A 19373-nucleotide genomic window follows, 5' to 3' on the forward strand; every position below is an offset into this window, starting at 1 on the left:
TAAAACCGATTTGTTGACCTTGTAAAAATTTTCCACTGCCAAGTCGTGACAGTTTTTTTGAAACCAGATATATGTTTTAGGGCGCTAACATATTTTAGTGGAGTTCTTATTGCTCATTTACATTTGTTTATATGTGCTTAAATTTTCAGCCTGTTGTTTTAAATAATAGCCGCTAATTTTTTTTCTTTTCCTGGGCTATTTTGCGGTCAAAAGTCACATAAAATCGACCATACAAGTTATTGCTTCACTAAAACGTCTCAAATTTGAAATCATTCGACAGATAATTTAATTTTCTAGATAAATGAAGCACAAAAAATCTTATTTTCAAGAAAGAATGTTCAAAAATGTTTAAAAATATTACCCCTACCCCTAGAAACACGTTTTCAGTATCAAACAGAATTTTCATTCACGGCATACTGACGTTGTAGAACTTATTTTTTAGGCATTCATGATGAGAATAATGATATACCTAGCATTTCTGATCATTTCAGGCACCTAGATTTTCCTTTTGGGATGACACTACTATAAGATTCGAAAAATGGGAATTTTCAGAATTTTAGAATTTTCTATTTATATCCTCCGATACTGTCCTTTTTCAGAATACCGTAGTTTAAACAAGCTTTTGTGTGATACGGTTCATTAATAGAGAGTCTTAGCTTCAAAATGAGCTCACGCAATAATGTTTGAACTTTTCCAAGTCAAGTTAGGAGGAAAATAGCCACCCTCCCCATGGTAAAAATGCCTCAACATGAACTAAAATGTGAAATTTTGGAATATAAATGGTATACAATAGACATGTTGTGTTGTAGTATTTTTATCATTGATGTATTCAACATACCTACTCATTTCAGGTGCGAATTTGTCAGTTTCAATATAACAATAATGAGTATTTCATAAAAATGGGACTTTTTGGAATTTCATATTTTCTTCAATTTCAACGGTAATTGGCAATTTCTTTCAAATACCTTTTTTCAAACAAGCTTTTGTATATTCAAATACAATTATATAGTTCCTTAGCTTTCAAATGAGGCCATGTAATAAATATTTGAACTTTTCCTAGTCAAGTTAGGTGGAAAATTGCCTTCCTCAGCCATGATAAAAAATGCCTCAACATGAACTAAAATGTTAATTTTTGGCATATAAACGGTATACAATAGACATGTTGTGTTCTAGTATTTTAATTATTGATGTATTCAACATACCTGCCCCTTTCAGGTGTGTATTATACACTTTCAATAAGACAATAACGAGTTTTTCGTAAAAATGGGAATGTTCTTATTTCATATTTTCTTCCATTTCAACGGTAATTAGCTTTTTTTTTCAAGTACCCTACTTCAAACAACCTTATGCATATCCAAACACATTTATGTAGCATCTAAGCTGTCTAAATGTAAAGAGCCAATGCATGGCACACTCTAACGTATTCCAAGCCATAAAGCGAAAGAATGGTTGCCCATACCCACTAAAATTTCCTTGAAAAACCCAGAATTCGTACGTGGTAGATTAGCATTTTTTAAATGATGTAGGATACATGTTGGCCAATCATTCATCGTAGTTGCTTCTTTGAAACCTTATCTGTATAAAAATAATGATAGCAAACAAAATCAAATCATATAAAAACTGTGATTAAAAAAAAATTACAATTTAAGTGCTAAAATGCGTGATTAACTGTTTTATTCTTAAATTTCCTTTTTGGTAATATTTTGTCATCTTCGGGACATTAAAAGCATCCTCCATTCAAGATTATTATCAAAATATAATAACATTAAAATCTTTGATTGTTCAACTATGTATACTACTATTCCCCATACTCATTAAAATCCCGACTCAAAAACATTATAAATAAATAAAAAATAACTATAAATTGACTATTAATAAAATCAATATACGGAATAGGCATAGGATCGGTATAAGACGCGGGGCTCGCCGCGCGTTTTCTCCGATTCGTGCCGAATTCGTATATCGTTTTTTATCTCTTGACGCGTACGTTTATGTCCTCAAAGTTCTTGACTCTTTACATGTAAACCAGCATTTCTTCAAAAATATTGCCTCCACTTTGAATCACTGACTATCAATATTAGATTGATTTTCAAAGTAAGAAAAAATCTACACTTTGAAATTTCGGGTTGGAGATGCATGAAGTAGAAAAGAATCCTGTGGACTAGGGGAGCTAGGTTGACCAAGGACCTAATCTAAAGGGAGAAATGAGCAAAAAACTTCTCCTTGTTTGTGCTCTCTTTGACAGTAATTTGTAACAGATTAAATGATCAAATGTGTCAGTATTGTTAGTTTTCAAACAGAATTTACTAATCGCTTGTCCTTGTCATTGTTGTCTAGATTAGGCCCTGAGTTGAAAATGTCAAAACTATACACTTTTTTCACATTAAATAATTACTTTTCTCTAGGAATTTTTCAATTCAAACAAGGATACAAACTCTTGTTATCAAAACTACTATGAAGTTTAAAGATCTTTAAACTAAAAAAATTTGTACCTCATATATTTTAGCAATTTAAGATTCCAATCAAGATGCAAACGAAAGTCAAGGATAAAGGGATGTAGTGAATACAGCAAATATTATGTCTTTCATTATAACAAATGCACTTTGAATATTAATCCATCTTTTCTTTTCTTCTTACCAAAACAAAGAGGTTGCTAGTGATCCCATACCCTATGAGTACCACTTTTCATGATGAATCATTTTGCGCTTAAGCAGAGTGGTTTGTACCTGTCTGCCTTCAATAATGTATGTGCATTTCTTTCATTTTTATCTGCATGATTGTTTCACCAATATGTATTACATTAAAATACAAGTAACTCTTATGTTTTGCCTACAAATAAGTGCTACGAAATCAGACTTCATATTTGTAGTTTTTATTAAGAGATGTTGACATATACCAGCACTTGAGAATCATGAAGGTTGTTTCGTGCCTACATAGTGTCCCAGCACAAAAATAGTCAATTTTGCTTTTGCTTTCTTCTCACTACATCTAGTGAAACGTTAAAAGGGATCACCACTGAAAAGAAATCCAGAAAGAAATGATAACAGTGCCTTTGATAATTGCGATATGTTACAATATGTAAATGCCTGAAAATATACATATCTTTTTGCCACATCATATGGAAGTACAGAAACCTCCTATTGATGAGAAATATTCTTACATGTACATATAATTGTGTGCAAAATCAAGGGCAAACATAGAGGTTGGGTGGTTATCATTTTCCCCGGTTTTCACAGGTTTTTAATGCAACCTAGTCAGTATTGTGGCTGAAATTTTCTGTGACATTATAAAAAGTTAATACAATAAATATATATTATATTGTAGTGTTCTGAAATGTTATTCTTAAAATATCTCTATCAGCTGTGTTAATTAAGAAAAAATAAACACTTCTTTCTCTAAAATAATTCAAATTTATCTTAAATAAATCATAACAAACTTTACAAAAATGTAGTACAGTGTACTTCATGAGCACATCTTTGTTTCAATAACTGTTAATAACAGGTAACATAAGTAAGAGTAAAACAGATTACTTTTCACCTGACTGACAGGTGGTCATTGTTAAAACAACATCCCCTCATAATAGGAAGATCATTGAATTGGTTTGAAGTGGTGAGTTCAAACATTAAATTAAAGTCATTTCATGTATTAGACAAAACTTCTAAATACAGAAACTGGAAAGTTTACTAATGATATTGCTGAAGGGCTTCTCCCATGTATGGTTTCTAGTTACCTGATTATTTATAACGATGTCTGAACCCCCATTTCAAAATATCTGGATCCATCGCTGTATGTTGATTTAATTATGAGCAATTAATGTCACACTGACAAGTAATACAAATTTGATACATGTATTATTATATTACAAATATCATAATTTCATTTATGAAATCTTTAATTAATACTGTACTGCATATGCCAGTAACAATAGTTAGAGTACATGCACATGTATATTTGTAGTCTCCAGTATAAATTTCCTGTTCACAAACATACTAATGTAAACTGCAAATTTTGCTAAGACATATGGCAACTGTTCTACACTAGCAACGTTTACAGTAGACCTATCACCAGTACTGAAAATCTTAAATCATTGTGTACATTGGAAGTATATGAACAAACTTATGTATACCTTCACTTACCTAATACATTGTGCAGGTCCGGGTGTTAAAAGAATAGGCCTGCAGCAGCGCTAAGCTTGTCGTAAAAGGCGACTAAATAGTGCTCAGAACCCTAGCCGGGGGGCTAGGGCGCTTTGCCCACAGAGCAACTGGGATGTGTGCCTCAGGTGGTGGAATGGGGTACCCCTGGCGTGTTACATGCTGGGGTTGTCAGGCTATAATACGGAAAACCTGACCGCAAACCATAGTGGTGCACCGTGTTGGGAAAGATGTCACGTTCCTCGCACGTTAAAGAACCCTACTGTGGTATTCTTCCGGAGTAGGAACCATAGGGCTCCGCCACAGGAGGCTAAATTGCCCGACCCTACCTACCTCTCCCTATTTACAGTGGCAATCAAAATTTGTCGACCCCATTGTCCTTGTGTCCCATCCCTTTTTCATTTCATCATTTCATGTTGATTTTATCATCCATATCATGTTCATCGTCTGAGTATAGCTGAAATATTGCTGCTCGGACGTTAAACCCCAACAAACAAACAAACAAACCTAATACATTGTACATGTATGAATGTCCATGAAAATTAAGTCTTAGGAAAGGTCTACTGTTGGGTGCCTTGATATCCATCATATTTTCAATCCATTTACATATATATCGAATTTCTAACCTAATTGACTGTGCCTTTCATGTGTCATGAAAATCCTGTATCTAATTTTAAGATCTGCATTCTAAATGTATATCTTGACAATGCACTAAAAAGAATCATATTGATAATCAATTATGATTATCCATGTATATGGATGTAATACACATGTACATTCCACATGCCAAAATCTGTATCACATGAGGTATCAACTATGTCTCCTATGTCAACCCACTTAGAGCTATTGGTCGCGAGGTGATTTAGGTCGAGAATTGATACCGCATCAGATACAGATTTTGATTAAAACATATTTTAATTATATTTCAAGTGTGTTCTGTGTAGGGTGTGATATAAGGTATGAAATATAGGTCTAGGTGATATAGGGTATGCCATATATATGTAGGTCTAGGGGTGTGATATGCAGTATATGATGTGCATATCATTATGTATGACTATGAGTGCGATGTAATCCAGCGGTGAGATGTAGGGTATGCTATATACATGTAGGTCTAAGGGTGTGATATACAGTATGCCATATACAAGTAGGTCTAGGGATGTGATATACATTTGTACAGTATGTAATATAGTCTAGGGGTAAGCGAAATAGGCTTGTGATTTAAGGTATGCAATATCATTTTTAACATATTTAGGAAAATTTTCAGCAGGAATGTCATAAGCGGGGACTGTTTATGCTCTAAAAGTTTGTTTGGCTACATATAAATACCTAATTTTTACTAGATATTCCTCTTTTTGATAGATCAAGATCAACTACTGAAGTGATAAGTATGCCACATGGATCCATTTCATCCTAATCTAATTCAGATTAGATTTTAATTGCTCCACCCTTTTTCTTTGTCGCATGACTTCATGTGACAAAGAAAAAAGTGGGAGCAATTAAGATCTAATTTTAATTATATTGCCTTTCATTCTTACCTTTGAAACAGACATTGTTTGTGTTTCTGCTTTGAAATCATATTAGTTTAACAATTCCATGATTCGAATGTTATTTTCTAGTTTAAATATTTTCTGCTGTTTGCTACATGTACATTTGTATGTTTATTTATGTACATGTACACATTGCTTGCATTTTAAATTTCTGGGATCAAATCAAACACACATGATGCATATAGGATTTACATGTATTTAATTGTACAATGTGTATAAAATATAGAACTACTTGAATACTCTCGGCATATGTAAAATATTTTTATCAAAATTATTCACAAAAATACCTCTAATTTACAAACACTATACATAGAACACTTTCAAACCTTCAGGATCTGACACAGGCGGATCCACACACTTTGAAAATAATGGGTTGCAGCTTGGGTCCCTCAGAAAAAGGAGGGTGCTAGGACATTATTTGGCATTTTTGTCAATTTTACACATGAAAATTATAATTTTCCTATAAATAGGAGGGATGCCAACTCAACGCCCCACCCCCTCCCCCCCCTGTGCACCCTCACTGTAATGATAAACATTAAAACTATACTTACGTCTTTTGTACATCACAAAAAGCGTACATTGCAGCTTCGAAAATCCGATATTAAAAGCTCCCGATATTTTCAATAGATTTTTATAGTCTTGATAGTAGACTATATTTAACTCCTTGGTAAGATTGACAAAAAATTAACACTTTAAAACCTACAGGACCCATCTTGTAATGGTAGACATTAACAATATACTAACAACTCAAAGAGTGTACATTGCCGGTCCAAAAATCCGTCATAAAAAAACTTTCGACATCTTCTTGTGAATGTTTGACCGGGTTGCTCGAATAACCAAAAAACCTCGGTGTTAACCAAAAACCTCAATATAACACGTTTTTTTTGGGTAGTGTAATTGCTCACTGTGTTATTCAAACACACTTGCAAATAAGGTTTTTTTTATTAGTATTTCAGCACTTTCTAGATACCTAACGGACTTCTGTAATAATCAATATGGCGGCAGTACTTTAAAATTGATCACTTGTTCTTCCAACGCCATATTTTTTCGGTAATTGGAGGTACCGTGTTTAACCTGCGTCAGATCAATTGGAAAAATAGTCCTGCTCGAAATTCAAATAGTTTAAAATAAGCACATAATCACAGAAATATTGCAATTCAACAAATATTACAAAAGCTTTGATGTTTTAATACTTCCATCTCTTACGAAAAATTAAGCATCACATATTGATCGGCGGAGGAGCGATATACTAACGTAAATTTGCAAGGTGGAAAATGGGGAGGGTAAAGAGAACAAGACCGCGGAATATTTAGGCGGTTCCATGTGGCAATATCCCACTTCCGGTTGAATCCCACTTGTCGACGATCTCTAAGTCAGGTTCAGGCTATAAATACCCTTCTTTGACAAAAACGCTGAATCAAACGAACTAAAAACTGACGGCTAAATTGAAAACCAAATGTGCACTGATCTTAATCTTAAAAGATTTTCAGTACTGTTATCGTTTCGTGGCACCGGAAGGAGATCTCAAATACAGTTTTTGGAAAAAGTAAAAAGAGAGAGAAAAATTGCCCTTTTCGCCAGAGTAAAGAAATGAAGGACCTAAATTTTATAAAAATAAAAAAATAGAATATATGATTTTATACTACCTCCCCCCCCCAAAAAAAAATCAAATAGTTGCCCCCTTACACTCTTAGGTTCAATATATATATATATATATTTATTGTATAAAAAATATCCGTGCATACAAAGTGCCGTAAAGTATACATTCTAGATTTATTTCCTAAAAAAATGTCATTAAAGATATAAAATAATTACTTAATCATCATAATCGTTATAAAGTCTGCATCCGTCGAAGATATGACTTCATTTGCATACACGTTTTATAAAGTATGTATTAAACTCTTATTTTTCCAATTCTATATTTTTTTATTTTGAATACCAGAATACAAAGAAACACAAGAACACAATTAGCGACTGATTCAAACCATGCATATGTGCTCCACTTTCATCTAAAATTTTGTTGCAAAAGTTTGTTTTGCAGCATTTTAATTTCTTTGGGCATGGACTACTGGACATCAGGCACCCTACATCGTAGACATGGTCGGCAGTGGCATTCGTCTGTCAAAACATTTAACAAAATATCGTATGTAAAATTAGCGAATTTGACTTTTTCTGTAACTGAAGTCTTCTTGTTTTTTAATCAATTTAATTTTCAATCATTTTAGTATTAAAATAATTGTGCGTCACTGGGACAGGATTACGTGTAACTCAATTAGAGTTATATTGTTTTTCTTTCAATGATAGAAAAAGGAACAGATATGGTGAAACGCAACAAATGCACCATCCTATAACCTTTATAAAAATAGTGAATACTAACAGGGAATACCAAAAGGTCTTCAATAAGCGTAAACACACCTTCAAATAAGCTCTGAAAGGCCCCGATAACAAAAGTAATAAAATCCACGGTCACAGAACGATGAGTCCAACTTCAAATATCAAACACATTTGGTTTATGGCTATTGCGTTCTAATTCTGTGCCTAACTTTGTGTAACAAATCTTAATTATTTTGATAGAAATCTGTATTCGAATAGACTACATATGACGAATTGATCGTACATACATCGATTCTTTAACATGTCCTTATGACGTTTATGGTGTCCATCGATTCAAAAATCATTTTGACGCTTCGGTATTTTTGTTGTCGATATTCACTTAATAGCATCAGAGTAACAAGCCAGTGTTCTACAAACTTAATCGTTTTTTTATTTAAAATACTAAAGCATGAAGAAAATTACCGCACTCAGTTTGGAAACTTACATAACATCCATATTGGCTGGTGCAATTGACAGCTTCGTCATCTTTGGTTATAGTAGTACCTCCAGAACTTGTACAGTTATATATTCCTGTCTCCTTAGTGCAAGCGTATTCATGGCACTGAAACATGCGCTAAAATATACAAGTTAAATCAGAATCAAGCCACTATTATACAACTAATATGTGTAAAGAACTTTAAGATTATACTTTACTAGAAAAAGCCCGTTAGTCATATTTCATTTCTCATTTCGAGGGAAGGGGGTCCTAGGATTTTATGCTGAGTTTATCGTAAGCGTGATTTTTTTTTATCAGCAGCCAGAGACAAAAACAATTATTTGAAAATCAACATCATTAAGTAATGGAGGGAATGTTGAATAATAGTTTTTCTCTGTTCATGAGTAAATGTGGAATAATTTTTTTTTTCAAAATAATCCCCCTGCATTAGTGCTTTGTGCCGTAGCCATCCACGCATTTTTTTTTCATAAAAAATACACAACCCCGAAATCCCCATTGACGATGATTTTACTTTGTTTTGTTAAACTTCAGTTACAACTTAACAATGGTAGCATAGATAAATATATGCCCAATTAACAATGAATAATTTTTTTTAAAAAGCCGTCCCAAAAGTCAACTTTCTTCATTTAGTACAATCTATATATGTAAGCAACTGCAAACATATCGCATAATGTGCATCACGAAACATCCAGCTTGGAGATATTGTCATGAGATGCAATTGAAAAAAGGATAGTTCTCAAACAGTTATTGTTCGATAGCATAATGTTGCAGAGAATTCGTTGTAGCTTAACTTAAGTTTATTATTATTTATGTATTTAAACTCGTATGCAATTAAAAGTTCATGCATTGTAAAACAAACGCAGAAAGGTACATGTATACAATGATAAAATTTCTTGTTTTAAGGTCTTAAAATGGAAAATATACCTTTGGTGTTGTTGTTTGTGTTGGTCTTGCAGAAGTAGTAGTTACTGTAATATTTTTAGTAGTCGTTAGAGATGCTGTTGAAATATTTTGTGTTGAGTTTGAATGACCGGTCGTGACAGTACTTTGCGAGGATGTTTGTAGTAGCGAACTATTAGCTGTAAAAAATAAACGGTAAAGCAGATAACTTTTGAGGCAAAAACATTGTATTTATACCTTTATTTATTTATCATGCATTAAAATAACCTCTGATTGCTATAAAAATCGTTCGAATTTTGTTTGTTACATTTTGTACAAACCATAAGGATTTGTATTATACATATATTCAAAAACTGATAATGGAAAATACAGATTTCAAAGGAAAGAAAATGGATAGTAATGATTTAAAGGCGGCAATGGAGGAGGAAGACATATCGAAAAACATTATTTTGAAGACACTTGGATAAATTCATACTGTTTTTTTTACTGAGTAAAATATTTAGTTGAACTGTCCCTTGCAACATATTTAGACTAACACAACTTTTAATATTTAAACAATTACATATAGAATAATAATTACTTTCGATTTTGATACTTACCACATCATGTGGAATGTCTCAGAGTTGAGATGTTGCGCATGGATATTGTCATTTTAAAAATCTAAAGTAACTGTTACTCTGTTTATTGGTAATATTATAACTACATCCCCTCTGAATAATAGGAGGTATATTGTTTTACCCTTGTCTTGTATCCGTAACACCTTTTCTGTCAACAACTACTCATCACAGCGGCTTGAAATTTTGACACTTTCTTTCTGTAGGTATGCTTTATGGTGGGATAATTTTCAGAAAAATTGACAACAACTTCCTGTTTACCGAGCACTTTGTTTATTTGCAAGAAGGTGCTTCGATTCAATACTGAGCAAACATAAAATCATCATATCATACTGTAAAACAATTATTTATTTTTTAAATAAATGGAAAATGTGCCGTCAAGTGCAAAATAACAAATTTAGCAATCGATGATAATCGTATGCATATGTTTTGTTTTCTAAGTGATTTCTGATCTTCAAAATCAAAATTGTCTATTTCAAATGATATTCCACCATTTAAAAATTAATCATATCACGAAAAATTGTTACAGGCTAAATTATCTGAAATCACCCAGGTATGAAGCACAACTGGAATTGCACCTTTGCTTTTAATGGGACCCTCTTTGTAGCTATGCAAGTACAGAGTATGTCAAAAAAGATCTATTATTCTAGCTAAAGCTGACGTAGATTGAAGAAAATGTTCAGTTGTTTTTATGTGGTCTTATTTACTTATGTAATATTATAGTAGTAGCCAAGCATTGCCTTCTCTAACTTCACCTAATACTTTTGCTCAAAATATTACATGTTTGACACATTAAAATATGTTTCAGTTTTGTAATTAAGTAAATCATGCAATGATTTAGTGGTTCTGTTAGGTTTTTAGGATTCTCCTGAAGAAGTAAGTATATATATATATATAGAAGATATGTTTTCCTGGAAACTGAAAAAAATGGAAAATTGTGGTTTTTTGGCTATATGACAAAAAAAAAAGTTTTACCCCAGAATTTTTTTTTTTGCTAAGCTGTCATTAGATGGCCTGTTTTATCAAGTATAGTTGAATAGTTGATATATCCTTCAGTGGACTTTTCTTGCTATGACAGGTTGAAAATCACTGACGGAAGCTTATTTCTCCATTTTAAAAATATTACAATTCAGACAAGATTTAAACAGAAATTGCCAATATGTAGTCATCAACTTTTACTTTATTGGTACTTTATATGGTATGTAATCATATGCATTTATCGAAAAAGTAAATATTTAAATAAGATTTTTGACATTTATATAAGCGAAAAACGATAATTTGACCGATTTTGAAAACTAAAATTTGACTTTTTTTGCCAGAAATAATGAAAAGTGGCAACAATAGCAACAAGTGTTTATGCAATGATTTTGTGTTTCTTTGATGCAACTTATTTATGTGCAAAAAATTAATAAAATCTAAATCCATGTGTGCCATGCCTTTGTTCTAATATTCTGGTTCTTACAGAGAATTGGTATTAAGTATTTACATCAAAATGATACCTGAACAGTGTGTGTCATCTTATATTGATACTTATAGGAGTGACTGTTCGTTCTGTGTTACTTTTTATATTCCCGGTGAGCAATCTTCTGAAACACGTTCCCTCAACTGTACCTTTAGTAATACTACATGTACTTCCTTTATCATGAAATTTTAGAGTAATCGTTTCTTTGTGAAACAACAAAATTTGTATTGCACAATTGTATCATTCAGTTTCATTTTTAAAGGAGAAGACCATGTTATTGTGCAAGTCATAAAAATCGAAACTAATCTGCTAAATATTCATGAAAATTAAATTGAAACAAAATAATTTCCCTTTCTTAATTAATTAATTGAGATTTATAATTAGGAAATTTGAATTTCCCGCGCCTATGGCCGCCGCCATGACGGTTGAACTGTGACGTCACGAAGTCGGTTTGTAAAGTGAAACTAAATAGTAATTGATTACGATGTCCGTAGAAATTGCAAATTTGGGACTTTTCCCCTATAATTTCAAACCAAAATAAATAGAAGAAGAAATTGAGGCACAACATGTAAGCAAATGTCAGATATCATTGAAGAACAACGGGATTTGCAGCCAGATGACTAATATTTGTAGGGAAAATCTTATGGTAACTTCCGAAGAATGTTCGTGTTGATGGTAAAAAAAAAACTTTTAGAACATTTCTCTTTTATCATTCGTGCAATCGTAAGCTTGACAAGTCATCGTGTTTTGGTGATTAGATAAACAGGATCGAAGAAATATTTACGGAATATTCTTTGTTTATATATTATTTGCAGTACTTGTATCAGTACCAAACCGATTTAGTGACGTCACGAACCAATCGGAAGCTATCGGTAAAAATCAATAAACTCTGGCTATGATCTTTCTTCAGATAGGAGAGTTCTGCAAGATGGCTATCCTCTTATAGTTCAAGGATTTCGAACTTTGTATAGCCTTGAGCATTTTTAAAAAGCGCATTTTGCTTTAAAGGTTATTTATTTTTGTTAACATGGGTATGATTTATCATAAGAGCCCAACTTAATGCAAAGGTCGTCTTTCCCTTTAAATAATTTTATACATCTTGCAATATATATAAACAGTTTACTTACTTATTTATTCATTCATATTCATTTATTCATGTGTTTTTCAATTATACTATTTTATGATTAAATTCTATACTAGTGTACCAAAGAACATTCTGATTTCCATATTATGAGAGGTTGTCTCGTTTAATTTGTTTGCGATCTAGATTTACTTTCGAGGAAGTGTCACTCGGTTAACGAAAGCTTTATTTTGTATAGCCTGGTCGGCCTAGTGGTCTATAGCGTTGGACATTAAAGCATTGTTGTTAGAGAAGGTTTTCGAATCTGTTGAGGGAGCAACCAAATTTGCATCACGTAATGCTTCGACTTAAAGAGTTGGGGTGTAGATATATCGATTCCAGAGTTCGGGTGTATACAATCAAACCTACGTGTGAGTTGCATCCCAACTCTGGGATCGATGCGAGGCTGCAAATTTGTGACGCAAGTTTTGGTCTCTCCTTTGGTGAGATTCTAACCTCCAGCTACTCTGCTTTGACATCTAATGCAACATCGCCTGCTCTAACTCCAACGCTCTAGATTACTCGGCCTGCTAGGCCTTATAAATATATAACTTTTATAAACTGAGTTACACTTCCTCGTAAGTAAATCTAGAGCGTGAACATTAGCACATGGTGTATTCAAATAGCGTTTATCGAAGCGGATATGTTGGCTTCATCTTGTTGTGCAAAGTTCCTCATGTGTAATAGTATTTAACATTGTACCTATACTACTTGTGCTTCCGCTTGATGGGACGGTTTTTGTCGCCGAAGCAGATGTTACAATTGCATACTGTCCCAATAAACCTACAACTGAAACAAAACTATATGACATTGGATATGTATTATGATAATGACTTTGTGTTAAAGTGAAAAAGGTAATTCAAGATTATTATAAGAATACAACAGCATTAAAACCTATGATTTTTTAACTCTTCATACTTCTATTCCACTTACACTCATTTAAAATCCCGACTCAAAAACATTATACATCGTTTTCATATCACAAATTATACGTTGTCATAACTACGCAGACTTTTTGCATCGCTAGACTTCTTACGATAAGGCTTCTGAAACAGGATTATGTTGCTACAAGATTGAAGTCATCGCTTCAGAGGTTTTATGGTCGTCATCATGCACTCGTGTACGGTGTATCCATCTGCACCATGGAGGCTGATTTATTATACGTGTAATAGTTTTCCTTTCCTCTTTCGTCTACCCGGACTTGACTTTTTATGAGGGTGTTTCTAGAAAAGCAGAGGGCGCTTACCCTTCCACTGCAACTGGTCTATGCTCCCAGTTTTTAGTGGAGTCTGAGTTGCTCATTTACTTTTGTTACTTTGTATGTATTAATTTGGTTATTTATACTCTTTGTTGTGTATGTCTGTTTTCATGTCTGGTATTTGTATCTGGATTACATTCTTTTAATTTCCGCTAGAATCTTAGTTCCATTGATTACACTTTCGATGTATATTCCAGCTACTTGTACGATGAAAATTTTCAAGATGCCATAAAACAAATTGGTACAGTAATAAATTGAAAAAGTATAATTGGAAAAAGGAACGTTATGAATTATCTTTTCATATAGATTCAGTGAATGCCAAATAATCAAGTAAATGCGTTTGTTGTAACAAAAAGAAATTTATATTTTGCACAACTAATCTGCTCTTTCGTCAAACTTCCACCAAAAGAATAACTTCGCTGAAAAAAATATGTCTCAAACATTAATGATGTCCAAATCAAACTGAATAACTTATATGAATACGATATGTTTAAACAAATACAATAGATTTCCATTATTCAAATTCATCCCCAAATTTCTATCAGTATATCTTACCTGCTACGAACAAACAGCAAAAGTGTCTTTTCAATAGTACAGTCTCCATCTCAACTTCTATCTATACACCTGATAAAATTCAAATTTTCGTCTGATGTTTTGAAAAATATTTATGTTGTCAACTTGAAACATGTAAATCACACAAAACTGATAAAATGTGACGAAAAAGGGTTAAAATATGTTGAAGATATTCTTTATCTTTTGGAAATTTGAGATAAAAGTGTCATGTGTTTCCGTCAATCCCAAAATTCCTATTAGCTGAATAATAAATAGGGTATAGGACCACAGCTTTCTATTCTACTAACCGTAGAAGACAGATGCCCTGATCTGTGTTGGGAAAAAAAACTGTAAAAAATGAATTCGACCACATTTGTGTTTTTGATCAATACACCACCTTGCATAAACCTCTCTATGATCACTCATATGACCTATGATCGATGTATAAAGTTGCTTCACAAATCAGTCAGATGTTTTAGCTATAATCCCAATTTGCTAAATTACACGCAAAACGTATTAACTTCCATGGTACACAGCAACTTGTCTCATAGTCTAAATTGAAACACTGACTTTTAACTATTAGGGTTTTACATGTACTGTCAAGCAAGAGAAGTTATCATGAACCGATTGATGATACACGTATAAATGTCAATAATTGAATCTTGATTGTAAACGAAGCAACTTTATGATCGTGAACAAACATTTTGCAAATATACAAATATAAATCGATGATGTATGTGAAAACTATTACTATTTGTAAAGGATAAAGAGTAATGCATATTTTTTTCGATACTAGTAAACGATTTTTTAGAAAATTCAAAGACATCTTTTCCTCCTTAATATCAGCATGTTGATAGAAGCATCATATCGCAATTTTTGTTTTTCTCTATTTCAGCCAGTTAAAAAATCATTACCCGTTTTATAATTGTTTTGATAAAAAATCTTTGACTTGTTTGTTAAAGTTATAATTTTGCTGGAATTCGCGAAAGAGTAACATTTTGTTTGGTTACGATTCTTTACTTGCTTCGTTCACGATCAAGTTGCAATATCGATGTGTACATGTTCGTTTCGCTCGCCTGTCAGGGTGTCCACAAAATAAGGATGGGTGGTTTACTCATTTGTTTCAAAACATACAAAGAAAATGACTTCCTACATAAATCCCTTTATAGACTACAAACGTAAAATAGGGGAATCTAAAAGTATCCTAGGAAATAATCAAAACGTACATGCATGGTGGTAAAAATGAAAAAAAAATATACCAGCAGACGAAGACATGGTGCGGATTCAATGACGGGGTACTGGGCGAACGTTCTCAAAAAAAAAAAATGGGAAAATATTTTTATTTACATGAAATCATAATTTTTCAAAATTTTACCTCCAAATTTTTTCTTAGCTTCGCTTGAAAAATATCGAATGGATTTAACAGTATCTTATATCTGCGACATAAGTTCTCAAGTTGAACCCTACAATAAGTCGTAGTCATTGTCAGCAGTATCCCCAGTATACACTTTTGTCATAGTACAATCCCCAATAAAGACAAGCGAACAAAAATGATGTGGTAAGGTTGGCGTATGTGTTTGGTGGTTACATTTGTAAGCAATGCATGCTCTGGCATAGTTTTGTTTTTTTTCTCGAGAATTGGTATTAACCTAAACACACCACATCGAAATCAGCACCATCTTGAGCTACACAATCGTCGCAATTTAAACAAGCTAATTATTATTTGCTTATTGAATCAGAATATTTGGTATGATATGAAAACATACCAAAACAAATCTTTGATTAAAGGGGTTGCAACGCTAGTCTTTATTGTTCTTTAATTTGTAAAAAAAAAGTAATGTTTCCGTAAAAGTTCACTATACTAAATAAGACACGATTTCATCAGAGCACGATGGATAGCATCTAGAATTGACAGTGTGAACGGAAGTACTAGTATGTCAAAGACACATCCCTATCTAAAAAAATGTCCTATGGTTCGCATAAGACCCCATGCATAGAGACAAACAACTACGCTCCATTTCGCAGATAAAATACGACAAATCTCAAAGGTCAAATACGTTGACCCATTCAAGTAGCATATTTTTGCAAATACCTGTTTCTGTATGTCCAGAAAGGAAACAATCAGTACGCATAGGAATATATTTAAAGCAAAAATGAGAAAAAGGGATTTAAGAGGCTTTATAATATTTGTAATCTAGGTCCCATAATTCAAGTGTGATAGAGTTTACTTCCTCAATCTACTATAGCTAGCCAATAAGCCTGGCATTTAGCTTGCATTAAATTGGTAATTAGTTATTCAGAAAAGATAAAATACCACCATCATCAACATTGACATCGTGAAACCAAATTATTTATTCAATAAACCATGATCAAAATGTTAAGTTATTGACAAACTTCTTCATAAAAACCCGATGATTTCTACTTTGATAAGCCCGCGATGAAGGGTCATCAAGTGTTATGTTTACAGTAGCTAGGAAGACAAACTGATAAAGCAAAAATTAATAGATTACAGAAAAATAAGTTATCATCAGCGTAGCTTTCCACATCAAATAAAGGACTCTTAAGCTTTGGTCTATTGTGCTGTATTTGGTATTTTGTTTATTTTGTCAGTGTTCATATCACAACTCATACATTATGCCAAAGCTTGCCGAAACTAGGCTTCTGGAACAGGGTTATGTTGCTATAAGATTGAAGTCATCACTACAGAAGTTTTATGGTCGTCATCATGAACTCATGGATCATTAAAAAGCAAAGGACGCTTACCCTACCGGTGCACCTGATCCCTGCTCCCAGTTTTTAGTGGAGTCCGAGTTGCTCATTTGCTTTTGTTACTTTGTATGTGTGGTTATAGTTACTCCATGTTCTTTGTTGTGTATGTCTGTTTTCCATGGCTGGTCTTTGTCCCTGGATAACATTCTTTTGATTACCGCTGTAACCTTGGTTCCCTTGATTACTCTTTAACAATTGGGTCTTTGTTTTGAGTATTTAAGAGCTAGAAAAACGTCTGATAACAACCACTACTGAGAAGGCAAATTAGTAAGCCACAAAGCTATCATACTAATGCATATTATCAATTACCGCATATATATATTTTTTATGTAAATCCTTAAAACTCAACTCCATCTCTTAATTAAGTATATGGTCCTCGAAAACTTAGTATAGTATTTTCCAGCTCCGTTCTTCGGCTTCATTTCTCAATGAAGACATTTTCGAACTATCATAGTTTCTAGCCTATCTAGTAAATGTGGTGCACAAAATGTAAATCATTTCTTTTTTTATGTACTTTTTTAATGATTTTTCAATGAACTGATGTGACAAGCCGCAGAAATAGACAGTAATTTTCTTTTATTTGGATATGAAATGAAATGAATATGGCAATCACAGATGATTTTATTACATCTATCGAGAAATCAAAGCGTTTCCTTTCCGTTTAAATCGGTGTGCTCTACACGTAAATTATATTTATAGTAATTTCGTTCGCTATTACATGGTGTCTTTTTTTTTAATTACTGTATATTATATTCATATAGTTTACTCTATGTAATATTGTAAAAAAAGTACCACATGGTTGAAAACTTCATATTAAGTTTAAACTATTGCTTCTTATTCCATATTTTTGACTTTCCCTCAACCGTGGCAACTGCGTATGAAGTTTTGACATCATGAAAACCGATTTGTTCACCGTCATAATTTTTTAAAAGTAAATCAGGACTCGGACTCCACTAAAAACTGGGAGTATGGACCAGGTGCACTGGTAGGGTAGGCGTCGTCTGCTTTTCTAGAAACAAGTCAAAGTCAAGTCCGGGGTAGAGGAAAGAGGAAAGGAAAACTATGACACGTAGATGAAATCAGTTTTAATGGTGCAGATGGATACACAGTAACGACCGTAAAACTTCTGTAGTGATGACTTTAAACTTGTAGCAACATGACCCTGTTCCAGACGCCTAATTACAAGAAGTCTAGCGCGATACAAAAAGTCTGCGTAGTCACGGAAAGCTCTTGCTTAACGTATGAGTTGTGATATGAAAACTCCATACGCAAGTGCTGAAGGGATGTTGCCACAGATGAAAGGAAAGTTGCCAATTCTGAATGAAAAGTCATCACGTTTGGCGTAAGTTTCAAATAGAATGAAAGCGGTGGAAGAACCTCAACATTTTCAATAGTATTAATAGATAAGAATTAAGCAGTTAATACCAAGGTTAAGAATTTGCCAAAAGTATTTCATAAAAGAATCTGAAGCGGTCATAGTAATGTCCCCGGCATTTTCATGCAAAAATGTTCTTTTGACATTTTTACCGCGCATTAATGAAAACCGATCAAGTTAAACCAATACAACTAGCTCAGTCTTCTCTTTTCAGTTTATTTTAGTTTTTTTTTTTTTATATTTGTTATTCATACGAGGTAATTTTGATACCTTAGAGAATTTATTTTGAACATTTTAGATGAGTCTAATTACATTACAATTTTAAAGTAATTATTTTTTAAAACTAGTAATTATTCTTACGTGAAGTTGAAACTGTCAGAAATTTTGCCGTATGTCAATGAATTTCCTCGAAGTACTTTTATGTTACCAAAGAACTCTACCAAATTTGACAAATCTGGCAAAATAACAAGTTAAAATTTTAAAACTTACAATGTCTTTTCGCTTCTATTATCCTTGATATGTTAAACTCTGTAATTACAAAATCAGTATTTAGACTCGTTCAATAGTTCTATGACCCCAGTTTCTGATACCTGGGCGATGTTGACCAATAATGACATTCGGCTTTATCTTTCACTACAAATCTAGAAATCAAGATATTTGATTAGCTTTTCCGTAAACAGCAGAGGTCAAAGAATATTTTTTTTTCATGGTGAAGTTTTTCATTTATTTGAGCTAGCTTTAGCTATTAGAATAGGATAGGTGTTAAGTCTTAGTTATTTTTTTTTTTTTATA

The 19373-nt window shown here is 32.8% G+C and overlaps 1 protein-coding gene across 2 annotated transcripts; it reads right to left on the minus strand.

Annotated features, from left to right (window-relative positions):
• Positions 1-2856: 2856 nt before the first annotated feature.
• On the minus strand, positions 2857-19182 carry LOC148619718 (uncharacterized). Of its 2 annotated transcripts, none has more exons than XM_088579938.1 (6): positions 19071-19182; positions 14441-14509; positions 13330-13410; positions 9456-9610; positions 8520-8648; positions 2857-7819 (listed from the first exon to the last, which is right to left on the minus strand). In XM_088579938.1, exons 2-6 carry the CDS (start codon positions 14487-14489, stop codon positions 7628-7630), a joined length of 606 nt encoding a protein of 201 aa, XP_088436064.1. In that variant the 5' UTR covers positions 14490-14509; positions 19071-19182; the 3' UTR covers positions 2857-7627. The 2 variants fall into 2 exon arrangements, with proteins under 2 accessions (XP_088436064.1, XP_088436063.1); XM_088579937.1 differs by having other exon boundaries at positions 13330-13416; positions 19071-19178.
• Between the last annotated feature and the right edge of the window lie 191 nt (positions 19183-19373).

This window comes from Perna viridis, chromosome 4, assembly GCF_037379345.1.
Source record: "Perna viridis isolate PV_CMFRI_1.1 ecotype Kerala chromosome 4, ASM3737934v1, whole genome shotgun sequence".
Taxonomy (NCBI): Eukaryota; Metazoa; Mollusca; class Bivalvia; order Mytilida; family Mytilidae; genus Perna; species Perna viridis.